The following is a 15,061-nucleotide window of genomic DNA, read 5'->3' on the forward strand; positions in this document are numbered from 1 at the left end:
CCCAAAATCCCCCAACCACAAATTAACTAATCCAATCATATATAATGGTTTATGAGAAGAACACCGTCGATTGATCATGTTGTTGCTCTCCAATTTTTGTTCATGTCAAATCAGAAAATGAAATTATTTATACGCTCCAGACAATGAAAATAGTGTATGGTGTTGAAATTGCATTAATTAAACTACACACACTTCATGTAATAACGTCATTTAACTAATATGAATATTTTTTAGTCAAAAAAAACCTAATATGAATATTTGAAAACTATCCAAATATCTCATTATTGTGTTACATAACTGTAACATCCACATCTAACCAGAAAAACCCCGTGGAAATACAGTTTTTAGTGGCTTTCAATGGTTGCATGCAGCTGTATATGGTTAAACACAAACACCACAGGTCCACAGCCACGATATACTTTTGGATAAAGCTTTATTTGTTAATATAAGCCACTAAAAGATTACAAGTGTTTCTGCTACTTTCTTTGGTTGGCAAAAGTGTTTCTGCTAGAAGTTTTACCTCCTAGTCGAAAGTTGTACTTATTTGAGATGATTCTACGTCGGCCAGTTTTTTGCTTAGACATGAAAACAATGTGCTAAAATTAAACAATTTTCCTTTGTGATGATGTTTCAGTCGATGACGGTCGACCAAGAAACGGTCCAATAGGTGATAGACAATGCAAGATGTTGTAACACCTGGCAGTCCACCGCTGCTAACGGGTTACATACGCCCGCTTTCTCGGTCTGTAAGCTCTATCCTGTTTCAACGGTCAGTGCATAAATTTTTCAAAATTCAAAATTATTGTTTACTGATCCTGCAATCACTACATCTATCAAGTTTTTCGACATATAACAACTCGGAATGTTACGATGTGTTACATCCACTGAATATATAGCAAGAACAAACAAAGCTGCTAAATTCTGCACCATGACAAAAGAGATGATAGCCCACCTAAACTATCGATATGGACTGATCATTCAGAAAGAACCTTTTTGTTTTCAACTTTCAATCTTATTTACAGTCTCAGATTTATTTTTTGGTCTTTCATTCTCAGCCTTTTACATGATTAAAGATATACTAAAGTTTGAATGAAAGTTAAAAGAGATAATCCAGAGAATAAAATTCTCATTTATATTTCTGAAAGAGTTTTGTAGAATAATTATTTTCTAAGTATCTTCCTTAAAGCATTTTGTGAATCAAATGTTTTTAGACACAGATCGTTTCTGTAGTCTCATAGTTGAGTAGAGACATGGAAGATATCATATGAAATGTCTCTCTGGATACAACCAATGGTTATCTCTTATATATAACAAAAAGCAGATGTACAACTAAAATCTGTGAGACCCTCTGACTCATGTAATTTTATATAACCCACTCTTTAGTTCCTCATCTTCTCCTGCATCCAACTGCAAACACAGATGAAACCTTTTCTAGTTATGACTCTAATAAATCATCTTAACATAAACTAAACAGATACAAACATAAAAGCTTACATCTCAAAGCAGATGAAATCTCAGAGCTTTTAATCACACGCAGTCTCTTCACAGATGAAATGAACATTCTGTATTTAAAACACATATCAAGATTACTTATTAGTATACACTATTTACGTAAAGAACAATCAATTTGAAAAAGCATTAACAAAAAGTCGATTCCTTAAGGTTTTTGTTGTTATATGATTCAAGAATCTGATTCTGCAAAACACTGAATCAGATCAAGAGAAGAAAAGGTAGAAAAGATTCTTACTGCCAAGGAACATCCCCAACAAGCATCTTGTCCCCTTCATTGTCTTCATAAGTTAAAGTAAATTCTCCTTTACCATCCAGTAAACCGATGATGGGTTTCTCTTCTCTTTCACCACTAGAGGTATCCCTTTGAGCTAAAACAACAACATAAACAAAACACATTCGATACAACAAGAATCTTTCTATAATAACAACAACAACAAAAAAGGAGATTTGAAACCGAGAGTTAACCTGCGAGTAGACCTCTGAAGAGTTTGTCTACGGCAAAAGAGAGCTGTTCGTAGCTATTGTAAGCATTGAGATCGATTTTTCTACCAATTGGAACACTATCCATGTTGATCTTTACAAACATTCCTTCCCTCTTAGGTTCAACTTGGGTCACACCATCACCATTCTTGTTGATGTGACTTACGTGTGAGGATTCGTTTCCGAGCTTTGAAGAGCTTGTGCTCGCTAGATTCTTTCTGAAAGAACGAACCGGTGGCCAACCCACCACTGGACCAGGAGCGGTTCTTTAAATAAAACAGTAAAAAGAAATATGTTAAAACCAAACACATATACAGAGCAAAACAGAGAAAAACAGAGCAAAACAGAGTGAAACAGAGCAAAGCAGAGGTTAAAGGTGATACCTTTTCTGAGAGATGTGAGAAACATTAGCTTTGTTGCATGGAGAGAGATGGTTTTTGCTGGGACTGGAGATTTCTGTTTGTTCCTTCATGATGTTGTTGTTTCTTGTCTCTGTGTTCTTCTTGGCTGAACGATCTTCTTCATAACCACCGGGTGGTCCAAGCCTTAGCTCAAGTTTCTTTTCCTGATCTGTGTTGTTATTTTCTTCATGGTACCATTCTCTTCCTTGAGGAATCAAATCAAGGAGTTTAGGACAGATGTTTCTTGGACAACCCTCCATTGATTTTTTTTGGTTTTGGTTACAAAGAGATTAAAATCCGACAAAAGCCTAAACTTGAAGAGCTGATAATTTACTTCAAAAAGTTCAAAGATTTATAGTCATCAAAACGTAGTAAAGCTTCCTTATAAGGGGAGACGTAAGACAGAGATTCACCAAACCCTAAGAGACCTTTAAAGGGAAAAAATCCTAGAATGCCCTAAAAGGAAATAATCTCACAAAACTGAGAGCGAGAGAGAGAGAGAAAGATGTAATGACGGTATGGTAAGACAAGTGGTGGGATTTTATACACAAATCAAAGCTTTGTTTGGCTCTTTTTTCTCTCTCTCGTGCACGCTTTGGTGCGTTCTCTCTCACGCACAGGCTTCCCCTTTTTCAGTTTGTTCTCTCTCTCTCTCTCAAGATTCTGAAAGCGACGAGAAGAAGAAAAAAATATTAAATTACAGAGAAAAAGAGAAGGTAGATTTTGTATGAACAAGAGCAATCATTTTTAATGTTTTTACATGTCAAGAAATGTTTACTGTTTTTCATGGCTAGTTAAGAGTTTTTTCCCTTTATGGCTGTTTTTCAAGATAAAAAAAAAACATTAAAATGATTTTTGAAGTTTTCTAGAGTGAAACACACGCAACCTTATCATTTTTTTCTGCCCCAAATATGGCTAGTTAAGAATTTGTCTAGTTTGTCTAGTGAAAGAAGCAAAGAGTGCTTTTCAGTTTCTAATAACAAGTTGTAGTTTTACAAATTAAAAGAATAGTTGACAAAAATACAAATTAAATGAATAAATCCAATAAACAACTTGAGCATAATATAAGAACATTATTAAAATATGATTAAACAATATATAAACTAGGGAAGATCCCATAAATTATGGTCTGTTAAGGGACCACTCTCTTATCCACTGTCCATAAGACACATATCCCTATGCTTTAAGACACATTTTTGTATGGGTCGACATGGTAATATGAAACTTTAATACTAGTATTAAACTATTTACAAAATATACATAATTTCACCAAATAATAAATGAACTGCATGGGAAGATTAACGGAAAGAATGCAAGAAAATGGGAGTACATGCGAATCTGCCTGACGTTTCAGTGATATATAGATGATTGTTTATTTATCTTGACACACAATACGGCAAACATAATGTCAATTTGTTAGGTAGCTATTCAACGATTTTATCAAAGTTACAACCAATGCGTACGTGTGTATTGCGATGGCATGTTTTATCTGTTTCCCAACACAAGTAAATAGTCAACTGTTTGTTTCCTAGTCCTTAGTTGTTTTCTCACGACATTTAAATGACATTACAGCTTACAATAGGATGGGCGTCCATGTCCAAGCAGGTTCGGTTGGGTTCGGATTCAATCAATGTTTTGATTTTCGGATTCATAAAATTTACCAACATTCAAACATTTTTAAAATTCAATTCAGATTCGATTCAAAATTGTTTGAGTTCGGTTAATATGTACTAACACATCACAAAGGTTGTAATTTTTTTTTAAAAAATTGGGTTTGGTTCTAAAATTTAGCTTTTGGTTATTCAAATACTTGTTTTTGATTCGAAAGTAAGCAATTTAGTTCATAAACTTGGAAATTTTAAACAATTTGCATTAACTAAGGCTTCATAACATGATTAAGAAGTGGTTGCTAAGAGTAGAGAAACATAAATAAATTGAAATCAATTGCAACTCTATAAATATAAAAATCATATTTACACTAAATATAAAATACATTGTTGAAACTTAGAAAAAAATTATTTATAAACAAAGGTCAAATGCAATTACCAAAATATAAAAATTTCAGTATTTGATCAAACAACAAAAATATATGTTAAATTGAGTATTTAAGTTAATTATTCATGTTATAAATATTTATTGTGATCTTTGAGTGTCTTGAGTATTTATTCAGGATTAGCTTTGGACTTTGATATGAAATTTTTCTGGTTTCTAATTTTTTTCAAGTTTTTTTGGATATCCATTCTAGTTCGAGTTCAAGTTCAGGTAAAATCCAAATACCGTAAAATAAGATTTATTTGAATATTATGTCGGATTATGTGCGGTTCAGATTTACTTTTTTGGGTTCAGTTTCTTAATTTACCATCCCTCTCACAATATTGACATTTTTTTTTAAATAACATAAAAAGAATATTGGTGTGTAGTTATAAGCATACTTGATACTTCAAGGCTAAAGCTTATTTATTTGGTGAGGGAAAACGGAATGTACATGTCTCCCCCATGTGTGACAGCGATATTACATAGAAGCCAAACGAAGAAATTAAAATCGAGAGCGAAAGAGTTCCGGTCAAGCAAGGAAGGGCAAGTTTGGTAACTTAGTGAAGGAGTGTGTGTGACTGTGTGTGTGTGTGTATGTAAGAGTAAATACGAATCTGCATGACGTCTCAGTGATATATATGTGATGTTTATTTAACATGACACACAATAAGGAAAACAAATTTTCAATTTGTTAGGTAGCTAATCAATAATTCTGTCAAAAGTTAAAACCAATGTGTACGTGTGATTGCGATGGTGTATTTAATCTGTTTCCCCAAACAAGTAAATAGTCAATTGTTTGTTTCGTAATCCTTCGTTAATTTCTCAATGCATATAAATAACATCACCTCACAAAATTGACATATAGGAGTACTATTTAAAAAGATAAACATAAAGAAGACTTTAAGAGAATATTTATAAGCATAAAGAAGACTTTAAGAGGATATTGGTGCGTAAATTATGAGCATACTTGAACGCTAAAAGCATATTTATTTGGTGAGGGAAACGGAATGTACATGTCTCTCCCATGTGTGACAACGATATTACGGAGAAGCCAAACGAAGAAAAATCGAGAATGAAGAGTTCCGGTCAAGTAAGGAAGCGTAAATTAGTGGAGTGTCTGTGTATGTGTCGCTAGTCATGGCCTATGGTTAACCACTCCGGTTTAACTTAACCGCACTTCCTATCTCACCGTCAATGGTTCAAAGTGATAATACAGCAAATAGTATAATAGTTCAGAAGAGCAAAGTAGATCCGCGCAGACAAAGTAGTCAGTGGACACATGTTGCACTTGCACAAGATTGTAAGTTTGTACGATAAGGTTTAAGTTTTGGCCTTTAATCACAACCATATAAGTGAATAAAGACGAGATAAAATGACGGCTGCGATTTAAGATTACAAAGCAGCCGACTCAGGAGTCTGGAGTGAAGGAACAAAAACAACTCGTGAAATGAATGTCATATCAGGAAAGGAGAAAGTGAAAAAGACAAGAAAATAGTGGGACTTTTTTCAGAATAGACCTAAGAATTGAAGTCAAATGTAAAATCAACCCTTTTTTTTTCTCATTACTATTCACCTATGAATTTTCCAAACCATCCTTATGTTTTCAAAATATTTACAAAACTGCCATTATTATTTTTTTTTTTTAAATCGAAAATGAGTAAAAACCAACTACACCCTAAACATCTTTTCTTATTTACAACAATGCCATCATCTTCAATTTTGCAACCACCATTGAACCACCATGTTTGAGCTCATAAAAGCTCAATAACTCAATTTTAACCACTATTTCTCTTCTCTAACTCAACAAATCTTTCATTTCCTCTACATTTCTATCTAAAACACTCTCACAACTTTCATTTTCATCCCACAAATTTCACATTTTCGAGTTTCTTCATTAGTAAATCGTCAAAGATGCTTCCTTTTGCTCGGTTTATGAGTTTGGACGGTTGAAAGGGTCGGAATCGAGGTTCACACCGGAAAAAGGTAACTGTTTACATGGTTTTCACCACTTTTTCAGTCTGTGTCGCGATGGTAGACTGCTTTATATGTCTACACAAATGTATAGACGTACGATTCCGTCTATTTGTCAACGAACAAGTCAGTTTCGCAATTGACTTTTTTAACTTTTTTTTGGAACGCAGACTTCCCCAGCAGTCTACATCCTTACCTTTGACTACAAAAACAAAAATCTATGTAGACCTACCAAGACGGCTACGAAAAAGAGGTTGGTTTTACATTTGACCGAACTTTTGACTTTCTTAAGTAGACTTCAAAGGAAGTCTACGAAATGTAGTCTGCCAATGAAGTCTACTTAAGGTCAGTTTTGCATTTGACCAAAACATTGACTTCGTTGAATAGGTTAGTATTGTATTTGACTAAAATGTTTTTAAATAAAATAAATATTTTTAAAATTGTAGACTTCCAGTGCAGTCTACGCATTTTTCACAAAAAAATATAGACTGTTCTTGAAGTCTACATATTTATTTTGGTCAAATGCAAAACCAACTCATGGGTTTTAAAGTTAGACCTTATGCGAAGTCTACAAATCTGTAGACTACATATGAAATCTACATTCGAAAGTCAAACAATGGTCAATTGCAAAACCAACCTATGGGTTTTGAAATTAGACCTTATTCGAAGTCTACGTAACACGTAGACTACATATGAAATCTACCTTCGAAAGTCAAAACTTGGGTGAATTCTGGTCAAACTAACCTTTTCAATGTGGTAGACTAAAACGGAAGTCTAAATGTATAAAGTCAAAACTTGGATGAGTTTCTGGTCAAATAAAAAAAGTAACCCGTAAAATTTTCAATTGCAAAAACTAACCCAAAAGTAGACTGACAGGGACGTCTACATTGTTGTAGACTGACACGAACGTCTACACTGTCGTAGACTGATTGAAAAGTCTACCTAGGAAAAAAAATTAAAACTGAATTTATGTATTATTCATAAAGTTTATTCTAGATTTTTTGTTTGAAAGTGTGTGTTAGTTAATCCTAATAGGTTGGAGTGATTTTGAAAAGAAAAACTGTTGTAGTTATGAAATTATAATACTTTTGATTTCACAATGTTGTTAGGTGTTAACTGTAGACATAATTGTAAGTCTACATTAATATTTATTCGCTAATTGCGTAAATTTATATTCTTTTGCAGGAAATGACTCAATTACCGGCCGTATACGGAGAATGGGTGGAGAAAGGCTCATTGTGGGAGTTTGTGGTCAATAAAAAAAAGGGAGGGAGAATGTTCCCTTTGAAAGATGGTTGTACACATGTTGAACTTCTTCAAATGGTACAAGAAGATTATGATCTAGACTAAAAACATATTGGTTAAGTGTGTTGAGTGATTTGTAACACACACTTTCAACGATTATTGGGTAACAATGTTTTTTTTCTTTCAAACATATACAGCGTGGGTTTGAAGTTTTCTTTAATAATCGTTGAAAGTGTGTGTTACAATATGTTACAAACTAAGACATTTGTTTGAAAGTGTGTGTTAGTTAACTCTAATGGGTTTGAGTGATTTTAAAAAGAAAAACAGTTGTAATTATGAAATTATAGTACTTTTGATTTTACTATGTTGTTAGGTGTTAATTGTAGACATATTTGTATGTCTACGTTTATAGTTTTATGAAACATGAAATATTTATTCGTTAATTATGTAAACTTGTATTTTTTTGGAGACAATGACTCAATTACCGGCAGTATACGGAGAATGAGAGGAGAAAGGCTCTTTGTTGGAGTTGGGAGAATGTTCTGTATATATGATGGTTATACACATGGTGAACTTATGCATGTCACGAATGATCGAAAAGTGCAGAATTTGATTGAGTTATCTAATACACACTTTGTACGCCTTTGTGTATCAAGTCAAAACTAAGTACACTACAAATTTTTGGTTTGGATATATGTTAGATAACAAGTGTAGACGTCTTTCTAAATTTAAGAATGTAGACTACATTTGAAGTCTACGTCATAAATTCTATTAGAAGTGCATTTGTGTATTAATCATCATATATTTTTACTATATAGTTATGTTACCGTGTGTGTTAGTAAATTTTAGTGGTTTTGGATGAATTTCAAAAGTTAATGTGTTATAATTATACACTTGAATTTTTTTGCAAAAATTTGTGATTAGTTTTACTCTTAAAATTTCTTGAAATTTTTGTTTAGATTTTCTTCTACTCACATGTGTGTTAGTTATTGTTTTACCTTATGGTGGTTTCACTTGTTTGGTTGATTAGTTCTTGTAAAAAACCAATATCTAACAACAAATTAATACTATCATACAAGTGAAACAAAACTAAAAGTGAATACAATTTTTATTGATTATGCATCCAAAATTATTAAAAATGAATATTTTATTATGAGAAAATATTACAAAGGAATTTATTTGACTGTGTTTGATTTTTCATAATCTTGATGCCTCAAATAAAATCTTGGAAAAAGTACCTGCAAAGTAAGATAAAGTTATGAAAAAAAAATAAGATACAAAAATAAATCATATTTTAGTAGACTTTTTATTAAGTCTACTTAAAGTTTATTGTTCATTAGACTTTAGTTGAAGTCTACACTAACAGAAAACTTTCAGATCCAAAATTGTACATTTAGAAATTTGATTTTTTTTTTCTAAAGATATTTCAAAAACTATTTTTTTGTCAACCTTGTATCAAAGAAAAAATATAAAATATGAATCTATAAATTTAGTTCAATATAAACACAAAATATATCTATAATGAATAAATGTAAATCTTACATTTTTAGGAAGATGATTTGAAAATTTTGGAAGAGAATATTTGCAAAATAAAATAATTTTTTGAGAAATAAAATAAAATTAAAATAATATTTGAGTGAGTTTTTAATGAAATCTACTTAAAAATCAAGGCTATTAGACTTCAAGTGAAGTCTACCAGCCCTGACTTTTAGATAGACTTCATTTGAAGTCTACCATATAGAAAAAAATCTAAATCTGAAAAATGTATATATTAAAAAATATCAAATATGTTTAAATCTAAAAGCTTTAGAAAATATAATTTATATGAAAATAGTAATAAACTAAAGACATAGAGTTTTAATATGTAACTTTATTTAAATATAATTACAGAAATAAATATTTAAAATCTATAAATGTAATTCTTACATCTTTTGGAGGAGGAGATAACAACCATGGAAGAAAATACCTGCAAAATAAGATAAATATTATAAAAGCATAAGAAAAAAGACTAAAGTCATATTTTGGTAGACTTCCCGTGAAGTCTACTTAAAATGTGTGGTTTAGTTAACTTTATAAGCAGACTTCATTTAAAGTCTACACTGTCAGATAATTTTCAGATCTGAAAAAATCTATACATTTTGAAATATGAAAAACAGTTTTATATCTGAAAATAATTTAAAATAAAATTTATCAGATAAAATAGTATAAAAGTAAATGCACAGAGTTTGATCTATAACTTTATTTGATTATAAACTTATAAATACACATTTAAAATCTATAGATCTAAACTTACATTTTAGAGGAGGAGATGAAAACCATCAATGGTAATACCTGCAAAAAGATATGTGAGAAATAAATAACATAAAAAATACACATTTAAAGTCTATAGATCTAAAACTTACATTTTTAAAGGAGAATATGAAAACCATGAATCATAATACCTAAAATGACAACATAACTTTGTGAGAAAAACATGAGAGGATTTTAGAGAGAAATGAGAGAGTTTAGAGAGAAGGGAGAGAGTTTTAGAGAGAAGTGAGAGAGTTTTGCAGCCATTTTAGAGAGAGATTGTGTAAATTTCATTTATATATGGAGACATAAATGTAACTAGGTTAAAAGATTGCCGACATTGTAGACTTCTTTTGAAGTCTACTAAAATTAAAAATTAAGAGTAGGTTTTATTGTAACGTAGTAGACCTTATTGAATGTCTACAATGATAATTTTATTATTGTTGTTAATTCATTATTGTTTTAATAATTTTAACATAAAATTTACTGAACTTTATTTTTATTTTTTATTTAATAGTTATAGTATGTGATTTCACATTTTATTCTTAAAACTCAATTTAATTTAAAATAATAAATTTTTGTTAACAAAATTTAAAAATGTAGACTGAAAACGACGTCTCTAGCATTATAGACTTTATTGTAGATCTACGAAATCCTAAACCACAAATCTCAAACCCTAAATAGTTTGTTTGATAATCAAAAAGTTTCCTTTACTGTATCAAATATCAAAATTAAACAAAATATAAACTACAAAACATTAATAAGCACATTTAAGTCAATAAAACAAAAAAAAATCAAAATCTAAAGTCTAACCCTAAAAATCTACACTAAGAGACATAACATGTTACAACCTTTTGTTTCTAAACTATGAACATTGTTTAACATATGGTTACCAATTTAGTATATATTCTTTAAAATTGTTCAGTTATATAAAATTTTAACATATTTACTTCATACTATCCATTATATTAATAATTAGTTAAAATCTATTACAATAATTATTTTAAAATAATTTTAAAACAAAATATTAGATAAAATTTTGGTGTAGACTACACATCAAGTCTACAAATTAGACTTCGCTGGAGGTCTAAAAATATGTAGACTTCCTTCTTCTACATGTAGACTTCCAAAAGGATAGAAACGTAAATACCCCTCCGTTTTTTTGTTTGTTCATAAGGACTAAATGGTATTTTCATCTTCCATTTAGGTTGGTTCTGCATTTGACTGAAGTTGGGGTATACTAATGCATTTGACTTCAATATTTAGGTTGTTTTTAGCAATTCTCCCAAAATAGTGGTACAAATAATGCTCTTCTCAGAATTTTACCAAGAAAATAATCTAAAATTCTAAAACAATATATATATATATATATAATCGTCTAAATCTACAAATTACTAGGGCTAGGCAAAAAATCCGAACCAAAAAAACCGAACCGAACCCGATCCAAAAAAGTAGCATCGAACTCAAACCAAAATTGATTAAATATCCGAACGGGTTCAAAATTTTGGTATTTAAAAAATCGAAACCGAAACCGATCCAAACCGAAGTATTTCGGGTACCCGAATGTATCCGAAATAGATTTATATACTTAAATATATAAATTATTTTTAGATATAATGTATATTAAAAATATTCAAAATATATAAGATACCTTTAAGTTTTCTAAAATACTCAAAAAATATATGAAAATAGTAAAAAGTAAATGTTTAAAATAGCTAAAGTATACTAAAAACACCAAAAATAGTTAAATATATATTGATTCTCTATCCAAATATTCAAAGAAAACCAATATATATGTTAAATTTAGGTATTTTGACATATTTGTTATTAAAATTTATATGTAATATATTATCTTTCTTATAGATTTTGAAAATTTAAAGTATATAATGAATTTTAAAATTTTAAAAATAATTTGAATGGGTTATCCGAACCCGAACCGAACCCGCAAAGATCCGAACCAAACCCGAACCGACATTTATAAATACCTGAATGGGGCTGAAACCTTTGACTCCGAAAACCCGAAACCCGAATGGACTGAACCGAAACCCGAATAGATACCCGAACGTCCACCCCTACAAATTACGGACTTTGGACTTCTCCGAGATCTTTTTTTTTTCTCCGAGATTTTTGCCGCGGAACATCCGATCACAGACCAATTTGACGACGAAGGTTAAACGGCCTTCACGGACTAACCTTTGATCGAGGGAAAACTTGACGGCGTGATCCCATGTAGGCTCAGATCCTATCCGGTTCCAAGACTCTATGTGTGTGTTTACTTGAGAATACTTTTTTATTTATAGTAAATGTACTTTCAAATGAAATTTCTTAAAACCTTTGTCTCAAGTTTTTGAACTTAAAATCCACTAAATACGATTACAATAAACTAATACCAAACATGGTTGGCAAAATATATGTATAAGCTGAGAACAAGCACTGTACTTTTAAAATATATATTGGTTGGTAATTTAAAAAAAAAATCTCAAAAGTTAATGAAAAGTTCTAAATATCAATAAGATATAAATTAGCCCCTAATATAAGTGGCCTGTGAAACCCACGAAGAAAACAGACTCAATGGTTTATTTCATAGATCAAAATGGTTGGCGTTTCTCTATTAAGTTGGTGACTTTAGAACTCAATAGAATAACACCACGTCAGCTTTGCTTTTCAAACTTCAATAGAGGAACGTCAAGTCAGCAATTAGAGTCCGTGGTTACTTGGCAATTCAGTATCTTTGGATAAAACTTTGCATTGCATTCATTTCTTTTAATTTCAACCTTTTCTTGTTGGTATTCCATCTGCTGCCTTCACTTTCGATAGAAAGAGATTGATACATTATGTCCCTTACCATGTAGACAGGTTCGAGAGAATATCAGAGTTCTTACATTTTTCAAGAGAGATGGACTTTCATTACTGGGATGAAAATGATCCCTTAAAGATGTGTTCTCTTTCAACCGAGCCAATTCAAGAAGTAAGTAACATGGATTTTTATATTACTAAACAAATGGATGAGTTCGGAAGTATGACAAGAGGGGGTCGGTTGATCAAACCGACACAAAAGTACCAAGAGATGGGATGGATGACAGTTCGTGGAAGAGAAAAAGGAAGCCGTAGAAGTCGAGATTCCTATCAAGCTCACTAATATCCTTCTTAGTTTGGTTAATCTTAAGAGTAGTACTAAGTTTTCTTATGTATTAGTTCTTTCTCTCTGCTTTATGTATCAAACTTTCTCAAACCATCTAAATCTAACAAATCACACCTTACATCTTGTACTTTGTTTTAATTTTAATGAAAAAGTCTTTTTACAAAAAAAAAAAAAAGTTCATGACCGTCACAATAACTGCAGACAAAATGTAAGACCAACCACAACATGAACCATAAATGCTGATGGCTCATTCAAATCACAAAGACAAGTACCATATGAAAAAGAACATGATCAGTTCTCACAGTTAAAAGTTTTGAAGATCAAAGCCAATATCAGACACTAAATTTTCGAGTAAAAGCCCACCCAATGCTCCTCCCAAAAGCAAAGCTCTCGTTCCAAGCCCAACTCCTTTCTTATTTTTCCTCGGCCTCGGAGGACTACCGTGAGCGTATCCGGAAGACGACGTGGGATAACCATGAAACGACTGTGACTGTTGTAATTGGTGGTACGAAGGCGGTGGCGGATACATAATGCCTTGATCATAGTGATGATGCGGCGGCGGATAACCAGTGACCGGCTGGTGCGGGTACGACGGTGCCGAATACTCTTGCGACTGAGACCACGGTGGGTATACAACAGACGCCGGAAGATAGTTTGTCGACGGGAAACTATACGATGTACCAATCCGAATCGGTTGAACCGGTGATACCGGTACATCCGGGTTACACGACATCGTATCGAACCGGTACGAGAAAGTCAACGAGCCTTTACCTTTACCACACGGAGTACTCACCTGATACGTCACGAATCTCATCCTCGTCCCCTGGCCGTCACCGTTAAATGACGGCGACGAAATGAGAAGCTCGAGAACCGGGACTTGGACTTCTCCGACATCTTTGCTGCCCAAGATCCGATCGCAGACCAATTTGACGACGAGGGTCAAACGGCCTTCACGGGCTAGCCTTTGATCGAGGGAAAACTTGACGGCGTGATCCCATGTAGGCTCGGATCCTCCGGTTCTGTCGACGGCTGTTCTCTCCTTGTGAATCTGGAAATCGTGGCCGATGATCGAAGCGACGGCGTATACGTCCATCTTGGTGATAAGGTTGACATTTTCAAGATCCTTTGCTGAGTAGATGTTGAGTTCTAAGGTAAGATTCGCCATGGTAGAGTAGAGAAGGAGATAGAATTGTTGTTATAAATAATCGAAATAACTAAATCACAACCAATGTGTATCTAGTGAAGACCACACTTATGACTGGGTGCTTCAAGAAAAGAAAAAAAAATTGAATAAGTTTGTTATAGGAGACCAAACTGTCACTACTTGTGCAAGAGCAAGTCCTTTTCTGGAGTAGGGTTTATCTGGCCTTCAGGTGGTATCCCAAAACATAGAATGATCCAGTGAGGGCTCCCCCATTCTTGTCTAATGCAAAATCATCAACAATGATCGACAACTCCACAACTGATTTCACCTTCTCCTCCACTTTGATTATCTCATCGTGGTCGATGCTTATTGGTTTCAAGGATCCGATCGTCTCTGCTTTCTATTCCTACGTGAGTTGCATGGCTTCTCCCGAACCTGGTGGATTGGTCTTCGACCAAATTCGGACTTTTTGGGCTTCTTTTTCTACTTTCCTTGGGCTGCTTTTGGTGATGTTTGGGCTTTATTAAAAGTGTTACTAATGTGGGAAACAAGAAAACAAACTGCCAAAAGGCTGTAACATTTTATTTTCTTAATTTTAATAGAATGCCAACTTTCAAAAAATAAAATAAAATGTGTATCTGGTGGATAGTAGAAGATTTGACTCTAGAGAAAATAAAATAAAAAAATCAATCCAAGCCGTTGATGTTCATCTCAATAATATTATTTGAAATAAATATTGTTGCACTCACGTTAACTTTTCCAATAGTTTATTATACAATGAATTAAGTTTATTATATTTTAATTGACATTATTATTTTTTATTTTCTTTTACTGCTACATTCT

General features: G+C 32.3%; 2 protein-coding genes and 1 long non-coding RNA gene across 3 annotated transcripts; all 3 read right to left on the bottom strand.

Moving 5' to 3' along the window:
* Window positions 1-1,157: 1,157 nt before the first annotated feature.
* LOC108806393 (auxin-responsive protein IAA26) lies at window positions 1,158-2,962 on the bottom strand. The gene is made up of 5 exons (XM_018578495.2): window positions 2,376-2,962; window positions 1,978-2,258; window positions 1,748-1,880; window positions 1,495-1,562; window positions 1,158-1,407 (listed from the first exon to the last, which is right to left on the bottom strand). Exons 1-5 carry the CDS (start codon window positions 2,651-2,653, stop codon window positions 1,388-1,390), a joined length of 780 nt encoding a protein of 259 aa, XP_018433997.1. The 5' UTR covers window positions 2,654-2,962; the 3' UTR covers window positions 1,158-1,387.
* A 5,832-nt stretch (window positions 2,963-8,794) lies between these two features.
* On the bottom strand, window positions 8,795-10,432 carry LOC108859005 (uncharacterized). The gene is made up of 4 exons (XR_001950421.2): window positions 10,046-10,432; window positions 9,937-9,974; window positions 9,570-9,609; window positions 8,795-8,881 (listed from the first exon to the last, which is right to left on the bottom strand). It is a non-coding gene; the product is annotated as an uncharacterized LOC108859005 (long non-coding RNA).
* Window positions 10,433-13,175: 2,743 nt separating this feature from the next.
* Window positions 13,176-14,353, bottom strand: LOC108810182 (protein SRC2-like). The gene has a single exon (XM_018582314.2). It carries the CDS (start codon window positions 14,237-14,239, stop codon window positions 13,379-13,381), a length of 861 nt encoding a protein of 286 aa, XP_018437816.1. The 5' UTR covers window positions 14,240-14,353; the 3' UTR covers window positions 13,176-13,378.
* Window positions 14,354-15,061: the final 708 nt, after the last annotated feature.

The sequence above is a fragment of the Raphanus sativus genome, chromosome 6 (genome assembly GCF_000801105.2).
Source record: "Raphanus sativus cultivar WK10039 chromosome 6, ASM80110v3, whole genome shotgun sequence".
In the NCBI taxonomy this organism is placed as follows: domain Eukaryota; kingdom Viridiplantae; phylum Streptophyta; class Magnoliopsida; order Brassicales; family Brassicaceae; genus Raphanus; species Raphanus sativus.